This window comes from Melozone crissalis, unplaced genomic scaffold (genome assembly GCF_028551555.1).
Source record: "Melozone crissalis strain CALT ecotype California unplaced genomic scaffold, PUWL_Pcris_2 ptg000023l_1, whole genome shotgun sequence".
In the NCBI taxonomy this organism is placed as follows: Eukaryota; Metazoa; Chordata; class Aves; order Passeriformes; family Passerellidae; genus Melozone; species Melozone crissalis.
In genome coordinates, this window is record NW_026535801.1 from 11,535,737 (window position 1) to 11,556,961 (window position 21,225).

At 40.0% G+C, this 21,225-nt stretch overlaps 1 protein-coding gene across 1 annotated transcript in view; it reads right to left on the bottom strand.

Moving 5' to 3' along the window:
- The window catches only part of STAT4 (signal transducer and activator of transcription 4), a 40,245-nt gene that overhangs the window by 16,379 nt on the left and 2,641 nt on the right, over positions 1-21,225 (bottom strand). Inside the window, exons 3-9 of the mRNA XM_054278130.1 lie at positions 19,788-19,932; positions 7,201-7,299; positions 6,305-6,397; positions 4,373-4,451; positions 2,722-2,807; positions 1,949-2,100; positions 632-790 (exon numbers count right to left, since the gene is read on the bottom strand). Coding sequence (XP_054134105.1) covers positions 632-790; positions 1,949-2,100; positions 2,722-2,807; positions 4,373-4,451; positions 6,305-6,397; positions 7,201-7,299; positions 19,788-19,932 — 813 coding nt within the window. The remainder of the gene's footprint in view (positions 1-631; positions 791-1,948; positions 2,101-2,721; positions 2,808-4,372; positions 4,452-6,304; positions 6,398-7,200; positions 7,300-19,787; positions 19,933-21,225) is intronic.

The following is a 21,225-nucleotide window of genomic DNA, read 5'->3' on the forward strand; positions in this document are numbered from 1 at the left end:
GTTCTAAAATACAATGATGATAGAAGTCTTGGTCTTCCAAAATTTTATCAGAGCCATAAAACAGAGTATGAAAATACACTGAGCATGGCTCCAATGAAATTAAATGATAATAATTAAACAATAATTTTAATTTATATATAGAGAGAGCAAACAATTGAGCAAACTTCAGAGACTCACTTGTGGTATATCTCTAGTATAGCCTGTACAAAAGGCAAGAGAAATGATGCTAATATTTTATCTACTAATGGAAGTGTGAGTTGAGAGGGCAGCAGGAAGCATAGCTTGGGGAGACAGAGGAAATAAAAGGAACATTAACTTAAAAAAGGTAAATGTTTCTCAGCATTCTTTCTCAGCAGAATGTACATAACTCCTCCTAGAATAAGGGGATTTCTGGCATTTAGTTAAGAGTCAGATTTTGATGACAAACCCTTAAATGCTACCCATGAGAAGCTGCCTGGAAACTTCCGTTTCTATGAATTCTGATGACAGCAGTACATACATCTTGTGTTAGGAACCTGGTGCTTAGAATCCTCAGACATTCAAACTTTTTTTTTCCCTTTTTCTTAACAGTGTGCTCTCATTGTTGTATCAGTTGAGGTAAAGTTCTGTACTTTGGCAGTGGCTTACGCACTTGCGGAAAAGGTTGTAGAGCAGAAAGTTGACTTTTTCCAGCAGCTGAGGTCTTTGCACAGGAATAGGGTCCCCATCATAAGTCAGCCTGGTCAGGAGTTCATCCAGCTTTCCTAGTTGCCTTCTGACTTGAAAGAGACTCTCTGCCAACAGTGTAAAGCTACAGCAAGACAAAGAATTAGTTTGCAATCTTTCTTGTAAACAGTTTCTTGGAACACAAGAACTACTGAAGTTCTTGCTTGGGGAAAATCAGAATCTGTATTGAATGGTGCTTTCCAGCTTTGCCCAAACTCCCATCCATCCATCTTTTGTTTACAGGACTATAAAAATACATTGGGCAAATCACCTGCTTTATCTTCAAAGATAAGTGTTTTCACAACAATGCAACACCGTCTGTGATAATTTGGAAGAAATATATACATGGTCCTAGTGTTGTACATGCAGGGCACTTGTGCCAACATTAATTATTTCCTACAGCTCAGGAGTTTTGCAAAATGTATTCTTGAAAAGGACAATATTTATATAGAATGAGCAAGTTAACAAGACTAAAGAAGTGTAAAAGCAGTTAGGAAAAAGAAATCCAAACATACTTGATAACAGTCCAGGAGGATATGTGCGTATAAAATTACAATTTAAACCTATTTTTAGCATGTTCGTTGGGGAAAAAAAAAGTACTCCAGTGAAAAAAAGAAAAAAACCTATACAGAAAAAAAAAAGCAAATGACCACTTTTTTTTTCACTTTTAAAATTTTCTTGATAATTTTCCTTCCTTTTTAACTATTACATTTTACTTCACCTTTTCCATATGAGAGTTTTGATGGGAGAGTAGTGACCATGATGTTGTGGTGACATTTTGTGAGTACACTATATTTTGAATATAATGCTATTTTCTTTTTATTTGCAACCACTTCAGAGTTGCCATCACAGAGACTACTGCCATTCAATCCCTACACAGTGTAAAGTCTGGAGGAGTGAGTCAAAGCATAAAGCCTCTACCCAGCTCCTGCCTAGACACAACTCCCACTGCCTTCAATGACAAACTCAGTCAGCACCATTCTTACTCAAACAAAACTCCCAAGTGAGTATGTCTCATGTATCTGGAGACATACACACAGCCAAAAATTAGTGATTGCCACGAGTCAGGCTCGTGTTCATTCAGAATGGCGAACGTTGCTTTTAGTTAGCACCTTTTAGTTATTTACTCTCTTAGCTGCTGGTGAATTTGCTGCTGTTGCAGCTGATCTAAAGGAATGATCATTTCAAGTGCAGCAGACTTCCTGTGGTTTTCGGTGGAAGCACGAGGTCAGGGCAGGTTTACCAGTTCTGGAGCTGGTCGAGCCCCCCGTGGAGGGGCCCCCCGATGCAGGCGATCTGCTGCCGCCTCTTCCAGTCCAGCAGCTCCTCGGTCAGCATGTTGCTCATCAGCACATCGATCTCATGGATCACACGCCCGATCTTACTGAGCACCTCCTGGAAAAGAGCAAAGGTGCCACTAACTGACCACAGGCAACAGCTGCAGAATTCACCAACTAGCGTGAAGCACTTACCGTGTTTTTTTCAATTATTCTGAAAGTAACCGTGTTTAGTTCCTATGGCTTCAGTGACAGGATTCGTCACCCACTGTATATTAATCCTGAATCCCTATGAATTCTTCTTCAGTAATTTTTTTTTTTTTTGGGAGGGTAGGAGGGAAGAGTGTTGCATTATTTGTGCGTATAATATCTCCAAGATTTTGACACTTGCAAGCTCTGTCAAGTTCAAAAAGTTCTGCTTTTGTTTTGCATCATATAAAATGCATTGTGTTTTTGTTTGCTTGATTTAATCATAACCCTCATGGACTCAAATTGCTTCACTCTTAAAGTGTGCAGAACCAGATCCTTGACTGAGCTGTTACTTAATTGCCAATTTCTTAACTTCTAGTTCAAATCACCCAGACCTGCCCAAACATTTTGCAAATTTTTAACTCCAGTGAAATGAGTCTGCTCTTCTGAGATGAAAATTTAGAAGGGCACACATACGCATTTGAGTATCTGGTGTGAGAATAAGGAGAGAAAGCAGATAAACCACAAATGACAAAACATTGTCACTAACCTTTCTCTTGTAGTCTAAAGTATTGAGCATTGCCTGCAACGCCAACATTTCCTGTTTAATGAGGGCGCTGTTTTTGTCATTCTGCTCTGCAGGGGACAAAAAAAAATCAGTATAAATACGTGTGGGTGTGTGTGCCTGTTTATAAGGGGAGATGAGGAAAACAAACCACAACCAGGCTGCAGCAAGAACTAGTGAAAAAATAAACTGTGAACATCAGTAGATTATGCAACAGCCTATTTCATTTGAAAGGACTAGCTTTAGTAAAAGTTTAACACAAGGTTTTATGGATCCTGTCTGTAGATGTGTTTGTGGGGCAGGAAAAGGCAGAAAACATACAAGTAATACCCAGAGTTCTCTAAATTTCTCATCCCTGTGCATACTCCTGTGTATTATGTACATCTGGCTTGGATCAGTGATTGATCTGTAAACACAAACAGCTCGTGGTGTCAGCAGTTAGGCTAAAGCTCTTTGGACTTGATGTGAATTACAATGTCTGGCTGAGAGGCATTTGCAACAGAGATGAAGTGCTCATCACCAGGGGAATTTCAGCAGCCAGGAGTACTGGTCACTGGGCATTTCCCTCTCTGTCTAGTGTTTGTCCTTCTCTGGGTCAGGCACTAGTTTCAAGAGCCCCCAAGCTCACCCATGCTCTTTCACATGCAGCTCTTTCCCACCCTCACTTTCACCAACCTTTTGCATCTTTCATGCTACATTCAAAAAAGAAATTGGTGCCAACTGTGTGCCTGCTAAGCTCTGATGGATGCCTTCCTATTGAGTCAGGATAGATGTTTCAGTAGAGGCAGACCAGTAACCAGCACCACCTCAGCCACAGCAATTGCTCCCACACACTCTGAGCTGGCTGTGCTGGAGCAGAGCAGTGAAATTTAAGCCCTGAAAGTCATTTATTGTCAGCATGTCTTATGTCAGTCCAGCTTTCAGGTATCTGTGTGGTCAGTAATTATGATTGACCTGATGACTAGAAACTCATTAAGCCATGGCAACTCTTCTGATTGCTGGGTCATATCCAGCCTTCAACATTTAGGATTGATGTGCTTAAGGACTTGGATGTTTTAAGCCCAGCATCTTTGCAGGTTCAAAGGAAGGCAAGATAAAGATGTCTGAGCAGACACAAGCAGACCCCAGTTTCTTTTCTGAAAGAGATCATGCAAGGACTGCTCCACATGCAGATCTCAGCCACCACAGGGTGGTCAAACATGCATTCAGAGTGCTTACCAGCTGGTTATCACCACTGTGGTCAAAAAAGAACAGAAAGCCAAGTTAGAGGTGAGAAAAATCAGTTCTGCATGGCTCTGGAAAATAAGAGTCTCTTCCACATTCTCCCAAAGAAGGGCCATGTAAAAGGTGAGGATACTGAGAAATGGGTTCTTTAAATTAAGAAATGTACTACTTTTTATGACATTAGGCAGCTTATCCATAGGAAATAACTATACTTTCTTAACATGATCCTCTTTACCCTCTTAACTCCAAAAGAGTCATTATGTTCCAGGACTAAAACTTTATATAAACCAAAGATCCATTTTTATGTTTACATATATTAATCAAGTAATGCACACAACCCCCTGATGCTGTAGTCTAGCTGCAGAACCAGCCATTTCCTAGGGAATCTTAAAACGAGTATAAAAACTCTTACCTAAGCTCTGTATTGTTTTGTACCTGAAGTCAAATTCCTCTTGCAAGTCTTCCAAGTATTTCACATCTTGGTCAGTCATCTTTCACAGGAGAGAAATGAACAAATGCATGATGTAGTATTTTCCTTTCTTACCATTTGAAAACCCCTGAACAGTTCTGGGAACTCTTGTTTACTGTCTTGTAAACTTTATAAAGTATGATTGAATAATAAATTTATAGCTACAGATTTATTTTATTTGTTTAGAAAGTCAAATATCATCCTCTATCCTGTGTTTGACAGCGGTTGATTCAGCTTTATCCCTTCTTGTTTACTAGTGCAATTACATAAAAGCAAGTAGGAACAATTGTGTTAGCCTGAGCTAAACTGAAATTGTTATGCCCATGATGCATAACATTGAAACTTTAAAGCAGGGCAAAGGGATAATTTTACATTTACTTAAATGGAAATTTAATTGGGCTGTGCAAAGCCAAAAAAGGTGGAGTCACACAGGAGTAGAACTCACAGAATTTATTTACAGAATGTTTTAAGAATTTGGATAAAGAAATGAAACATTTTTGCTGCTTTGGCATTTTGCAGCTTTCTTTTCATATGTGCTATTAAAAATATTAAAGATATTTTCTAGTAACCAATCAATAATAATTCATAACACCCCATCAAAAGAAGGAAAATGAAACTGTAGGAAATTATCTGCTGTACTTTGAAGGTCTATTTCTGTGCTGTTTATAGGAAGCCTTGATTTTGCCAACAACTCATAAACAATCCTTTTTGCTTTCCTAAGATGTGCACATTAAGAGTCTGAAAGAACATAAACTTGTTTGCTAAATGAGCCCACACACAATTAGCCATTTTGGCTTACTCTTTATTTTTGGAGACTAAAGTTTTAAATTATATGTGTAAAGTACGAAATTACATGCACGAGGAGCTGGCTAATTTCTGCGTTCAACTTAATTACCACTAAAAAACTCCAACCCTGCTATCTAGAAAATGTTCTCATTTTCACTGGTCCTTCGGGGTGGCTGTGCTTCCCCACACAGGCAGGAGGAGCTGCTTGACAGGCTGCTGCTTTGTCTGCTCTGCAACTCTTTATCTACACATAAAGTTGTAAGATGAGACCTAGTATTACATTCTTCTGAATCTACTTTATCCTTCTAAGGGTTTGATCTCTCTAACCCTTCTTCTCTGTGAAAGAATGATGAGAGAATGCTGCTAGGATCTCTTTCCAGTATACCAGAAGTGTTGCTCTTGAACAACATATAAGCAGGTATTTCAAATATAGTTTCTACCCTGAGACTGCTGCAAAGCTGAAAGTGGGGATAGCAAAAAAGCCATGGGTACTTTGAATCCTTATCCTGCCTTGAACTGAATGGGCATTCTCTGAGCTTTCAAGGTCTCTGGGACATAGCTACAGGTTTGGCTCAGCCCAGCTGTGACCTGCAATGGCATGAGAAACTCCTGGAGAGTGGTTACCACCAGCTGCCAGTGTTCTTGTCCCCTCATGACTCCAAACCATGCAATTGTGTCACGTAGCCTTCGGCTCGACAAAGGTCTCGGTGCATGACTCAGAGCTTGGGAAGGTTAAGCTACTGCTGACCCAGCTAAAGGAGGTGAAATTGCAGAAATACATTTTCTGAACTTCTCATCTTTTTAGAGACTGTAGCTATGCTCTTACTGTACTCAGTGGTCTGCCTGCCACTTCCCTAGGGATGAGTGTGACAGCTTTAAAATAGGGAGCTCTCACACTGAACAGCTGCTAACACCCAAGGATCCAGGTGTGTCCTGGGCTGTCAGTCTTGGCAGATGTCCTTGGAATAATGGAAAATGGATGGTGTGTCTGTTGGCAGAAGTTGTTGTGCTACCCAGCCTAAAGATAGCTCAAGTGTGTCTGTATGAAAATCAGGTGGGCAGAGACAGCACACAGGACAAAAAAGGTACCTGAGCGCTGTTCTTGATCGCTGACACTTTGTGTTCTACATTTCTTTGACGTTCTGAAACCACAGAGCTCTGTAGAGACTTTTCCAGTGGCCCCTGGAACACGTTGAACAGATAATTGGTGGGTGAGTAATATTATTAATAATAATAGGTGATAGAAACTGTACTGCAAGTTCCAGCAGAGAGAGGAAATTCCAAAGCCAGTGTTCAACCATCTGCAGACTGATGTAAACACACACACAAGTTTAGTTCTACACATTTGAAAAACATGAAGCTTTAAGTTTGAAATCGAAGAGATTAAAAGGTGTGGGTATACTGCAGGTATTAAATATCAGGTAAATGAAATATAGATTATTAGATTTTTAAAAAAATATCCATGGCACAAGACTCATATAGAAATACGTATTACATCCATAAGTGATTAACAAGAACATGTTTGTCTTAAAAATTCTCTCTGGGTTTTCATCATGTAACAATTTCCCCAAAATAACTTTCATATGTAATTTGACTTTTTTTTTTCTCCAAACAACATAAAAACCATCAATAACTCTATAAATCATCCAACTGTATTGGATAGAATGTCTTTTGCATTTCATAGTTAATATGAATTAATGCATTGCATAATTTAAAATACACACATCTGTTTTGCAAAGAATAATCTCTTTAAAACCTTTCCTACAGATTAAAGTCTTTGAAGATTAGCTGTGACATGGAAGTCCCTCATAGCAATGTTTCCAGCAGAAGAGTCACTAATCAAGTTCAAATGTGAGTTTAAAGGGCAACATTTGGCAACCCCGAGTGCACACAAATCACTTCAGTGGAATGAGGGGACAGGATTTGGTTTGAAAAGCATGTGAGCAGATTAACATGGAGCAGATTAGTGAAATGTAATTCATTACCTGTACAGGCATGCTGGCTGCAGCCAATATTCTTCTTTCTTCTCTTAAGCAGTTTGAGATGATCACTGCTATATGCATGGGATTACCATGATATTTGCCCTGCAAGCACAAGTAAATACAACTCAAAAAAATTCCACAATTCAGAATGTCCCTCTGGAAATCACAAGCAACATGATGTATGAGTCTATGAGGTGCAGATTGGTGTGGGTGGAAGAGAGTTCCCTTTTCATGTGCTGGTTCAGCCTTTCAGGGCAGCATCAGTTAGTGCCACCATCATAAAATATTCTGAACAATGTTCCACAGAGATTATAAAGATACAATTCTGAGATGTATATAATTTGGAGATCAAATTGCTCCCCTGCTAACACAGCTGTTTTGAAAGGGCTTTCCTGTCAGCCTATTCTGGGCACGATTTTATCACACCTTCGATTTTCAATAGGATGTTGCTGCTTAGCATGTAGCACTTCTGCCAACAAAAAAGTTTGTAAGCATATCAATACGGTAATGATGCAAGCAGGAAAGCTTCCTCAGCATAAAGCAGAAGACTTTAAAATTTAATGTCTATGAACAATTTTTCTCTTTTAAAAAATAATGTGCCTGAGATGAAGGAATAAGTAATTTTTGTCCCAAGCCAAAGAATGAAAAAAAAAATCTATATTTTTATACCACCATAAATAAAGTGCTGACTTGCTGACGCGTGACTGAGGACTGGGCACAATTTGAACTAATATTGGTTTATGCTGTATTTATAAAATTGGAATGATCCAAGACTCTCAAGCCTCTTCCTTTATGGTGATATATTCATTCATTGTTTCTCAGTATCCTTCATGCCTTTCATTCAGTATCATTCATTCAGATACCCTTCATTCACTGCTCATAGTGTTTGTCCATTCATCAGAATTAATCCATTTAATTTCTTTTCCTGCACAGTTCCCACTTCTAGACTTTATTTTTTCCTCTTTATCATTAGTCTTTATTTTCATCATATCTCCCTGTCACTCAGAACCTCTTTTATTCTAGCTATCTCTGAATGTGGCACAGTAAGTTTATATACTTTGATACTTTATATTCTTTAATTGATGCCATATCTTCCTTTGATATCTCACACCAATTGTTATGTTAGACACAAGGGTGTGAATGCATCTGACAGAAATGTGAACACATTGCTTCTGCATGCAGCAAGTACTGTGGCATTAAACATACCTTTCTAATGCTTTTCACTAAACATTTCCTGTGAGCTTATGCATAAAATGTGTAATCTGAAATATGTTTTGACTTCAATTGCAAAGTAAAGTAATACCATATTAAAAATGATAGTTTTGATCATGGCAACTTGGTTTGAGTTGCTTGGTATTAAATACCATGTGTACTGTCGTTCCAGGTATGGACTAAGGCAAAAGATACAGGGCTCTTAAAACTAAATAACCAAGGTACCAAATGTTCCCTTCCAAGAAAGCTTTGACTGCCCTGTCATTGTTAGCAATGAAACAAAACTTTGTTTCTATGGTTTCTGAAATCTTTTCAGGACAGGAAAAGTACGTGCCCCACAGTGCAGCCAGTGCACACCCAGAGTAGCCCCAGTGCTGTGCCTCCCTTCATGTCCTTAAAAGCAGTTCAGGAAGGTACTTTGTTCCAGCAGCCATCTGTATCTGAGGAACAGGAGTTATGAACCTGACTGGTTTTAGGAGCTTCTCTGTAAACAAGAAGTGGTGAGTAATACTACCCAGGACACACCATGCCTCAGATCAAACACCAAGCACTCCCTCCCTGCCTGCTCCTTCCTGGGCAGTGGGAGGAGACTTGATTGAGGATACACTGCAGATTTCCATGTCAAATAACAGTGCCAAAGATCTGTCACTACACATTTCTCCCTGGCAGCTCCCTGGCTGTGAGGCCAGTAACTACAATGTCGCTGCATGCTTCCTTCAACACCGCTGCACTTCAGGTCCAGTAATGTATTCACAGTCCCCTTCACTGGGCCTATTCCCAATCTCTCTCTCTGTAGGGTCAGGATGTAGCTTTGGGAAGGAAATAGAGCAATGTGGGAAATGGCTGTGATCTTCCTGCAAAGGATTGAGTGGGCTGTCATGTGGAACTGAGGTCCAACAGCCACAGCCAGGGCAAATTAACTGCAGCAGAGAGTGGCTGTGTTCCTGGCTGTGCTCCAGCCCAGTGCCTGACTCCTTAGGGAGCCAATCCAGGCTGCTAACTGGCATGGAAATGACTCATGCTTTTTTTACTGACTGGGTTTTCTGCTCCTTGGTGGACTGAAACTGCTCAGCAAAGGATCAGTTTATTATTAAGGATGAGCACAGGTGAAGTTGGGAGAGGGGGGGAACAGTCCTGCCTTGTTCCAGCTGTTATGGCTAAGCCTGGCTTATCCATCTGTACCTTGATTAGAGGGGGAAAATTCCTGTTACTAATAAGGTTTGGGATGAAAGCTGTGGGGAGAAATCTGCCACTGCTGTAAGACCACTGATGGGCATATGAACTCCTCTGTTAATTTCTGCCTGTGGCTGTTACTTCTTTTTGGTAGTAAAACAGAGTTTCACCTTCCCCTAGATGACCAGTAAGTGTTCATGCCATACACTGGTACCTGAAGCTACAAAGCCTGAGGTTTTGTAGCTTACCTTTGAGGCTTTCTTTAGTCCTGGCTTACCACTGCCCAACAGAATTCCAGCACTGCAAGGGTTTAAAGGGGTCCAGAAAAACTATTTAACCAAGTCAAGAAGTAAATGACTTGGAGCTGGAAAAATGCATTTATGTAGAAGAGGCTCTTAAAAAAAATTGTGACAGTGGGATGTGTTAAAATTCCCCACAAAGGATGCTGGTTATTAGGGACTTCCCTAGCGTTTCTAGACACGATTCATATGCAAAACTTTCAAAAGCTCTTCCTTCCTCTCCCTTTCTTTGTTTCATTAAGAGAAAAGCATCTGAATCAAAAGGTGCAGTGGAAATTCACTTTTTTTCCCTCCCTTTCTTTCTTGTCTAACTCATAAATCTCTAGAAACAAGCTGGGTCCATAGTGATTCCCATACTTATGCCAGGCTGGTGCTTCTTCAACTTGATTCAGCTTGAGTAGATGCCAAGAAGGTCAATAGAGAGCTGCCACCTGTGCTCCTGGAACAGCCCCTTTTGCAGTAAGGGAGCAGATGGATTGCAACTCATCAGTAATAAATGGATAACTGAATTGTAACACTAAATATCTCTAATATGCAACTTATTGAATAACGATGGCTGCTAAAAGCCACAACAGCCATGTTTTTGATTCTGGAAAAATAATAATACTAAAAAACTTCTGCCTGTGTTTTGTACTTCTCAGGTATAATTATACTTTGGAATGCACTGCTTGGTATTCCATTATTATTCACCCACTGCCAGCTCTTGTTGCTCTGCACTTCCATTTTGTCTTTAGTTGAGGGCAGAAATTGCCCAACATGACCTTGATTTCTGAATGACTATTGAAAACCATCTCTTAGCAGCAAAGAGTAGTTTAAGTTGGAAAATTAAGGAACTTTAACCAAAAATGGCTTGTGAGATGGGGGAATCCTAACTTAGAGTGACATGAACACTAGCAGCCAGAAGAGGAAGAAGAATGTGGATTCTTTAGATATGCAAACTCGTATTAATAAGTTTAAACATGTAAGGAAAAAAATTATATTTGTCTTTTGACAAATACCAACATAGAGAAATTGACAATTTGCTTTTCTTCTTTCAAATCAAAATATCTGCTAATACTACTGTAATTCTGTTGTTCTTAGAAGTTTTCTTTCTCCTCTCTTCTGTTCCAATGAGGTCTTTCCATGCCATGAGTTACAACAAACAACAAATTATCTTATTTGGACTGGATTCTTCTCAAGAACTACCAGCATGATGCTAAATTTAAGCAAACGGGGAACTTGAACTTTCATTCTGAACAGGTGACAATTTTCTGAGAATGCTGATGACATTTCCTTGGAGAAAACCTTCCTACTGCCACCAGGCATGCACTCTTTCCACTCCAGGGACACCTGTTGTGACAGTACCTTACTAGATCATGGAGAAAAACAAAGAGGCATTTCTACAAAAACAGTCTGTACGTTATAGCATGCAGAGTTTATGCCCTTTAGCCGAATTTTAAAACAGCTTGAATTCTTCGGAGTATGTTAAAGGCGCAGAAACAGTGGCTGGGGAAATGCAAGATTAGGTTCTGTAAGCTGCAAGGTCATGGAGAAACTTTAAAATACGTATTATGACATTTTAAATTACATGTGCTTTCAAAAAGAACACCAAACAAGTGTCAGCTTTAGTATCTGCTTACTCTGACAGATATGAAGAAATCTAGACCAGGGTGATTCTCTTTACTCTTCTTTTCTTCCCATTTTTAAAATTTCAAAATTTTAGCTGATTTTCCTGTGGGCAGCTCCATCACAAAGTGGATCATTCCCAGCCACCCAAACACTGACTGCTTTCCATGTGTCAAAGGGCTCTGTACACTGCACACACCTATCAGTGAATACTGGATGTGCACTATGTGAGCAGCTGGCTCTGTTTTCAGTGGGTAAAGCAGGGGATTAGGTGTTGGTCCCGACTTGTGATGTAGAAGGATGTGCTATGAAACCTTTACAAAGTCAGTCAGGGGTTTGCCTGATTATCTCTGTGTTTTCAAGGTGACCTATAAAAGGACTTGAGTAGGTTTTGGTGCTTTCCAATTCTGAAAATTGTCTCAGAATTTGGTCAGGTTTTAGCTCCTTTTCTCCTTTTTCTTTTATTTTTCTTTCTTTCTTTCTTTTTTTTTTTTTTTTTTTTTTTTTTTTAACTCTCAAAACCATCAGCTGTATTTCTTCTCATTTCTGCTAGAAAAAGCCCTTCTTGAGCCTTTTAATTGTATACAATAGGAGCTTTACTTGGAGGTGTGGCAGAGTTATTTAGTATGACCATTGAAGTGTTTGTTCATACTGAATGAATACTTAAAGAAGCTGATGGAAGGGAGGAGAGATAGGAAACAGCAAAACAAAGTCAAGTAAAATTACGTTTCCTTCCCTATTGCTTACTTGTGATATGATTATTTTACAAAGCCTGGTACTCAGCATCTTTCTGGAAAAGCAAATATCTCATCTTTCATAAAATCAAAAACAGGGAGAAAAACCCCTTTTGTCTATCATTTCATTTTTTAAAAGAAAGAGAGATTTGGCTTAGCTGTGTATCTCGGATGTGTGGGTGGGAAGGCATAGCTGTACATACATATTTCCCGTTTTCACCTTCAAATATGACAAATAACACTTCACCTTGATTTGTTTTCTATCTTTGTTTATGCATCCAGGCAGAAAGTCTAATGAAGACAACAGCAGAATACAAAGAAAGAGTTGGTCCTTGTGTTAGCCAGATAAATGCTAAGTGCTTGGGAGTTTTTTGAAAGCTTGTACTTAAACAGGCAGTATTCTTACTAAAAATCTTCTACTAGAAAGATGCCTCTGTTTTATCTAGGTCTTTAAGAGGAAGTGCCTGTGACACTCTCTGTTTAGACTGCTCTTGTTGTACTTTTATTTTTAGATTTCTCCTTCCCCCTCTCAAAATAGGTGAGAGAACTTAAAGGCAACCTCATTGTTTTAGAAAACTCCTATGATGGGTGGGAAGTCCTAATACACAGCTTTGTAGTCTTGTAGTTTTCTCATAGCGTATGATGCATAACTTCCAGATGATCATAATTTTTTCTGGGGGCATGTGCAACTAAATTGCAATAGGCAAAGCTGTAAAAGCACAGTGAATGAGCTGTGAAGACAGAGGTTTTTTCTCTACTCCTCAAATTCCACTGCTGGGTCCTTCCCAGCAGACTCTAAAACCACTCAAGGAATAACCTACAGAAACAGCAGATTTCTGTGCAGGTGGGGTGAGATAAAGCTACAGAAAATACATTTCTGTAGAAATCATCATCAGACAGTTGAACTGTATAGACAGGGAGGGGTGAATAATGTAGGGTAGTTCTTATTTGATATTTACTTGAGAATAAATAACTTCTTTTTAAAATGAGATTTATTTCAAAGTGGGCAAAAATACCATGTTCCCGATGAAAAAGGGTAAAACATCAGAGGATAGACAGGACTGATCTCCACATGCCCCTCCTCCTCTGGGCACAAAGACCTGAGTATTATTAACTAATCTCTCAGGCAGATGTTCAACTGCAACTGGGCTCTTAATTCTTCAGAATGAACAAAGCCCACAAGAGGTTATTTAGCTTGCTTGTATTTTTACTTCTGCCTTCAAGTTAACTCTTTTTCATTCTACAGAAACAAACTGAAAGTTTAATAAACTTTTTTTTTTTTGTGTTCTTTAAATAATAACTAGAAACCCCAAAGTGTTTTACTTGTAACAAGTAACCTTTTTCAGCCTTGTGCCAGTAATTTTTAACAGCCTTTGTTAGCTGCAGTCACCAGGCTGCAGTTGCTAGGAGCAGACACCTAGCTGCTTCAGCAAACAGGCTTCTGTGCGGGGTTTCCCATCTGCACGCCAAAATTTTCTGTAAACAGCTTTAATGGTTGTACTGAAAAACTCACTGGGAGCAGTCTAATACAATCTGAATTGTGTTAGGCAGCAGGACATGCTGGTTCAAAACACATCCTACCTTACCGTGTTGAGTTGTTGATCTGGCAGGCTACATGAGTGCTAAATACGTGTAAATAACATTTTGAAATGGATCTTCCGTGGTTTATTAGGAACTTTCTCTATTTTGTTCCATTCTCACTCGTTTGTAAGCTTTAACAGGAAACTGCAACTAAAACATCGTGGCTGTTTCCACTCTTTGCAACTGTTTCTCAGCACAGGGCTTATTAGAATTGTTTGTCGAGCACCAGCTGGAATGTCTTGTTTTGGATCTAATGCTGTTTTGTCCACTTTCCTTGATGTACTGAAATGAATAATCTTAGGATTGTTCCTTGCATTCCTTATGCATGTTCCTTTCTGGTACAGAGGCTTTTGTAAACTGTCACTTGAACAAAAGAACCTTTATTTGTTCACTTAGTTCTATCTGGAGAAGCACAGGGGTGTTCAGTGCCCATCGCAGCTGGAAACAAACTGGGCAGTATAACCAGGAACATGACACAGAATCAGGAATGCACTGCTGGGTTACTGTTTTAAGCAGCATCATGTAAAGATGTATTTGTAGGGAAAGTGCCTTAATATATGTTGTTTCAGATGACAGAAGATACTTTCAGAAGCTATTTCAGACCATTCCATAAAAACAGCCAGAGCCATGTAGGATAAAGTAATGTAACTAAAGAACTATTTCCCAGCTACTTACTATAACTTCCAAAAGCTTGATTTTATATAACTGGTGGGTGTGAATCAGCAGATCTGGTGCTTCTGCCTGACCTCTCCCTTTGTAAACAGACCCTAAGGTGTTAATGGTGTGTGTGCCCACAGACCTGCTCATCCAGGCATAATCCCATTACCCTCCCTCTCCCCATCTCAGGCTCTAGCAGGGCTGGGGAGGTGGTAAAGTTCACCAGTACTGGAGAATCTGCTGTGAGAATTAACCAAATTTCATGAATATACATAATTTACAGCAAATTGTTCCCCAGAGCACACACTATACTCATTAACTCAGGCTTCAATGGTAAATGAGCAGAGCAGCCCTTCTTATTCCTGAAATCTGTTATTTCACTTCTATAAAGGAAAATTTATGTAATCAGATTTCACCCTGAATACCATAAATAGAGAAGTGACACAGATGCATGTTGCCATTAATGAGAAGGGATTGCTTTCAGAAGTTATCTTGAGACTAGAGCATAAATAAGGGCTTCAGTTATGAGTAGGATGATTCTGGGAATTTCTGCTTTTGTCCTGATGGGGTTGTCCTGCACCTGTCACAGAGCACAGCACAGACAGAGGCTCCTCCTGAGAGTTCACCTGAACCCACACTTGGGCCAGGCTGCATTTCATGGAGCTAATTCTTGTCTATGAGGAGTGCTCCAGCTTTCCAGCTTGGAGTGTGTGTGGGGAAGGACATCCCAGAGCTGAACAGGCAGTTGCCATCAGCACCATTCCTAAATGGAGCGGTGGGACATGGGGGCACATCTGTGATTCCCAGGCTGCCCTGGGCTCCCTGGCTGCACTGCAGCCTCCCAGCCCAGATTTTGGCATGTGAGCCAGGAATGTGGACGGTGCCTGTCTTCCATGAGAGTCTCTGAGCACTGAATCCACTGGGGGCATACAGCAGGGACAGGTGAACGCTGTCACAAACATTCCTTCTGAACACTGGGATGTAAGCGTCCACAGGCCAAGGTCATTCAGACTCCTACATCTGCAATGTGGTTCCTAGAAGTGCCAGGCAGCTCTTCCAAGCTTAACATCTGCCCTTTACATTTTGTTGTCATAACAACAGCACAAACCATCTCCTTGTGACTAATCTGCTTTGCTTTTCTCCGTTTAGATTTTAAGGAGAAAGAACTATAGGCGTGGTTTCCCTGCTCTTTCCCCCACTGCCTCTGAACATTTTCTCCCTCTTCCCTTTCCAAGACTGCTGCTGGGGGATGCAGGAGCTCTCTAGGAAGATGCACAGAGAATTTAATCTTAGAAAGTGACTGTGCTGTTCTGTCTTCCAGTGAAGAGCACAGCAACAAAAGGCTGCTCTGCTATAAAAATGAATCCAACTTACTGACTAGAGAAGTAATAATAATGTAGGAAGCAAATATGAAGAATTTTAAACTAAAATGCTGACCCTGATTTTAATACAGTATTTGCACTTATACCAGATTAATGTCAAGAAGAAGAGATGTTTCAATGAAAGCAAGAAATAGAGAAGTGAATTACAGAGAGCTAGCAGTTACCACAGCTGCTTAGCTAAATTTCTTAACACTATTTTGGAGTGCTTATAACTTTTTCAAATTACATATTTCCTGAAACACTATTCAGTGTTTCTTTTTGCCTGCAGATAATTTTGGAAATGTAAGCAGTCTAAGCAGCAATGCCAGACTCCATAGTTATTTCTCTAATGTTGAGAGAATAGGGATGGTCCCTGTGATATAAAAGCAGGGGCATCAGGCAGACTCATATTCCTGCTTGGACTTCTGCTCTTTGCCCTTCAGAACCCCCAGGGTTGCCCAAAACTTTGTATTGCAACTGAGGCAGGCAGATTCTCCCTTCTTTGACTATTTCCATTCTTATTTTCACAGAACAACTAACATATTTATGAATGATGTTTCAGTAAACAGAATAGAAGATTTTCTCAATTTGATAACAAAAATCTCAAGGAAATCTTTTAGGTGAGGTGTGCTTGGCTGTGGTGCTGGAGACTCCTAGCAATAACACTCTCCAGACTCAGGAACAGCATGGGGAATCTTGATCCTAAGGAGTCTTTGTCTGTCTAGAAAACAGCTGCAGAGGCCACTTATGAGGTGTGCATTGCTTCCTTTCACTAACCATCCAGTTGTATTTCTGATTAAATGTTAGTCTCTCCTTTTGTGTTTTGTCAAGAACTGCAGGTAGCTTTTGAAAAGCTTTTGTGTGTTCTCTAATTGAATTTTTCTTCATTATTGCTATTGTCATAGCCTTTCCCACAGCTCAACACACTATGCTGTGTACACAGTGATAAGTGCTGGTTTCCAGCACTGTCTATTTTGTCAAGTGTTACTCAATAGGGTAACACAATTTGGCTCAAAGCAATGAACAAACATTGCACTCAGATCTTGTATTGTGGTTGGACAGCTTTTGTGTGTGTGCACCATGCACAAGGGTCTGTGCATCTGTGTGTGGTTCAGAGGGGAAGGAAGAGGAGGGAGCTGTGAAATTTCAAAGAAGTGCTTGCTCTAGAGAGCGAAGCAGAGATAAAGGTGGGCTCATGGTAACTAACCTTCAGAGAAAGTCAAACCAACCCTGTTCACAGAGTCACCAGATAGGAAAAGATGTTTACAAAAGCAACTTCCTCCCCTATTTAGGAACCCAGTCTTTCCTTCATCAGCCATTGAAAAACCTCATTAATTTCACAGCGTAGCATTCCAGCCTCCTGTTCCCTAGGTGGTGTGTTGGGACAAAAAGGACTGTGGCATCCTGCTCTGTACATCAGTCACATTTTTCTGGTGCTGTCTCACAAAGCTGTCACAAACTAGCTCAAACTGCAAGAGGTATCTGCAAGGGCTTCCAGCTGTGGCTGGGAAGCCAAATGCCCGTTTCCAATCTTCTCACATATTCAGCAATAAAATGCAACCAGCCACGCATTAACAAAAGATCAGACCCATAATTAGATAATTTGTATACTCAGAGTTAAGGACATTACAGAACATACTGTCCATGCTATGTGTCATATTCAGTCCATTAATAACACTTGACAGTTGATAACAAGGATGGGCTGTCAGCTGATTTCAGCTACTGTAGCATTTCTTTACTGATGTACTTACCTAATCAGTGAAGAAATAACTTTAACAGCTGCAGCAGGAGCTGTGCAGCTCTACAGAACATGCAGCCCACACCTTGCCTGAAAATGCATTTATCCTCCATGTCCTATACCTTCTCACTAGTAACATAGTGGTTTACACAAAAGTCAAAAATTCTGCTGTCACAGATTTCTTAAGACAGTATAAATTATTTTTCTTATCCAATAATAGGTTGTTATCAAGCTTTGCAAGAGCCTGGTCCTACTTCAGGCTATTCTAATTATTTTGGAGATCAGAATATAGGCTGTGGGTGATAGTGTTCAAGATCAGGAAAAGCTCCAACAGTGAAAGTGCCATCCATGTTTACATGTGTATTTTGGAAGTGAATGGATAGCTTTTTTTGTCTAAATTCAGGTTATGTGTTGTCTTAACACAATGAGGAAAGGTCAACATTATTAGTGATGGGGAGAGCTGCTGTTTTGTTTTTTTTTTTGCTCACCTAGAAACATTCTACTGCAATATTCAAGATTCTGATCCTGTTTTATAAGCAGTATAAATAATTGCAATATCACACATGTGCTCTCAAGGAGTTCATAACACTGTTCAGCTGTAATGGGGATGCCGGAGCATTTTGGCTTGTTCTGGAATTGCAGCTCAGACCCTAGCACCTGAGAAACCATTTAATCACAAATCACCTGAAACTCCCCTCCTCTGGCCTTTCTGGAACGACCCTTCTTTGCTTTGTGCTCTTCCTGAAGCACATCATGATATAATTTCCAAACATGACAGGACTTGAAAGAAAGAGTTTTTATTCAGGCCATTTTCATACTGATTATTACATGAACTCAAATGAGTTCACCCAAGGCCTGATTGCTTGGCTTGGTGTGCCCAATTTGGCACAGCACACAGAGCTGATGCTTCAAGATTTGGTAAAAAAATTAGAATAAAACAAATGGGGCAGAGAGTAGAAGGAACAACAATGAGAGGCTTTAATTTTGTATAGCTTGTATGTAAATATGTTCTAGTCCTTCTGCCTGTGCACATTGTGATGATACAACCATAAATGCATTGTCTTTTAAGGCAGGAATACAGTAGTGTAACTGCTTAGCCTATAATGCTCTTTCCATGGATCTGCCCCTGTAGAAGAATCCTTTATAAGGTGATACAGCTTTGTGGTAAAATGTGCCAAGATCATTACAAAAACAACAGGATTTCTGCAGTTGAGTAAATCTAAATCTGGTGTTTGAAGAGTACTGAAATTATGAAAAGTGCTGCTCCAAAAACCAGAAAAGAAACAAAAAGTGACTTTATTTTTAAATTACAGGAGGCTACTTGCATAGCATAGGATGAAAAAGTGGCAGCAATGGAAATAGTGTCATATTTTTAAGAGGCACCACTAGGGATAATGAGTAGAAAGACACAGCCATGGAGAGAACAAAGTAATTGATGAAATCATGCTAAGATTTTCCAGGCCAGTATGTGTGTATGTACATATGTCTCAAATAAAGAAAATGTCTGGCAAGCAATGTAATTATCGTTTAAGTACTTATGGAAAACACCATCAAAGAAGAGAAAAACCCCCACATTTTCATTGAACTCCATGGCATATCTGCTTTGTGCAGAAGACAGATAGGTGTCAGGAAGTAGGTGACTAATGAAGTGGAACTCTGAGAATCCTTGCCTTAGATACACAATTATTACAGAAACATTCAGCCAATCAAAATAAATATCATTTTGCAGAAGCCTAACGGTAAATCCTGTATGTAATTCATAACAAATAATCCCAGAAAAGCATAAAGCAGCAAGCATGCTAATGATTTACAGAGGTTCCTTTTTCATGGTGCTGCCTTAAGCCCCAAGCATGTATTTTATTCCTTAGTTAAATATCTGTAGGTGTCTGAGAGGTGGTAATTACATTTGTAATAAACATGAGCATCTATAATTTGTATTTGTAAGAGCTCAGTGAAACACAGATATGCACAGAGCTAAGAAGTCACAGCATTTGTATCCAAGCTGCATGCATTGAAACAGGAATTACTGCTCCACAGAAAGACAGTGGGATTGTTATTTGGAATTATCTTGCGGAAGGCTCAGTTTTCCCAGAGCTGCTCGGAGTCTGCGGCAATCGGGGCAGCTCTGAGCAGGGCACTGGAACAAACTGCACTCCACAGAGCCCGAGCACTGCCTCCAGAGAGCAGGGAGAGTGTGCAGGGCAGTTTGGCCTTCGAAGCAATGACCCACCTGCAGCAGCTTCCTGACTCTCTTCAGGTTGTGGATCAAGAGCAGATTCTTCTCCTGCGAAACCCGGTCCAGCTGTTCGTCCACCTGTATTATCAAATTCTGCAAAAGGATCATTGCCATTGCTTCATTGTTGGCTGCAGCCTCCCTAAAGAGTCAATGAACAACAACAATGCACGTTTAAAATGCTGTATGATGTGTCAATCTAGCAGTACAGAAAATTATAATCTATTCAGAAATCTAGGCAGCAAAAAAAAAGACTTTAAGTATATGGTGATTTACCTATAGTTAGAGCTTGTGAATAATGATTTTTATGATTTTTGTGGGGTTTTTTTTAAATATTCCTACAGATATGCATAAAAGGAGGGTGAGGTGTTAGCACAGACAGTAGAGTCAGCCAGAGGAGACAACCAGGGTTTTCTAGTCTCTGGTCCAGTGAATATTTAAATAATTCCAGCTCACTTGTCAGAGGAAATGGGGCTTATGCAAACTGTCCTTCTCACTCAGTCACACTGATATAATTTCTGAATTTGCTGCCCAGTTTCAGACAAAGTTGGCAATAGGCTTGAAGTCCAAAAGATAGAATTCTTACAAATTTCATGGCAATCTGGCAGGTTGGTAGAAGAAAGGAGTCCAAATTAGCGCCTCCACTGAGGGAAACAGCAGCAATAACTTGCTCCAGGAGGCAACAGCCAGATGGCCAGGCAGAAGAGACATCTCTTCACACCAGGCACCAGCTGAGCCTTCCCCCAGCCAAACTATTTGGGGATACAGGAAGACTCTGAGGCTACTGGTCAAGGGTATGTAGGGGACACAGGACACAGACACAGACAAAGCCAGGCTTTACTGGCTCTGCTGTTTGTGGTACAGCTTGGTATGTGCAGGGCAACGGCATTAGTGAGAAAACTGAGGAGGAAAAAGTTTGGACACCATGGCATCCTTGTCCTTGGGATAGCCTCTCTCCTTTCCTCACAAACAGCAGGTGCCTGTTTGAGATGTGCCTGCTAACTCCATGTCTGGCAAAAAGGAGATTTTAATGTTACCCATGTCGCCACAGCCCCATAAAGATGGAGCTATAAACCATAAAGAAAGATTCTATTCCTTAGCAGTTTCCCCCCCACCCCTGCACAATAGTCCTCCAATAGTCCTGTGGAGTTAGCTTGAAAAGTTGATGTCTCTTTCTGATATGACTAATTTTTTTTTTTTTTTGCATTTAGTTTTGAATCTTCTTAAGATAACTCTCAAGTGAATTGAATCCAAATTTGGACATAAATGGACTTCCTAGAGAACAGTTCCTGTAAACAGCTGGCTTGTTCCCCAGAATTATCCAACTTTAAATGCAATTCTGGACAAGTGAATAATTTTATGCTGCAAGAGGTAAGTGTATAACGTTTTCATTTAAAATTAACTTGTATTTTCTTTAAATCAATTTTTATTGGAT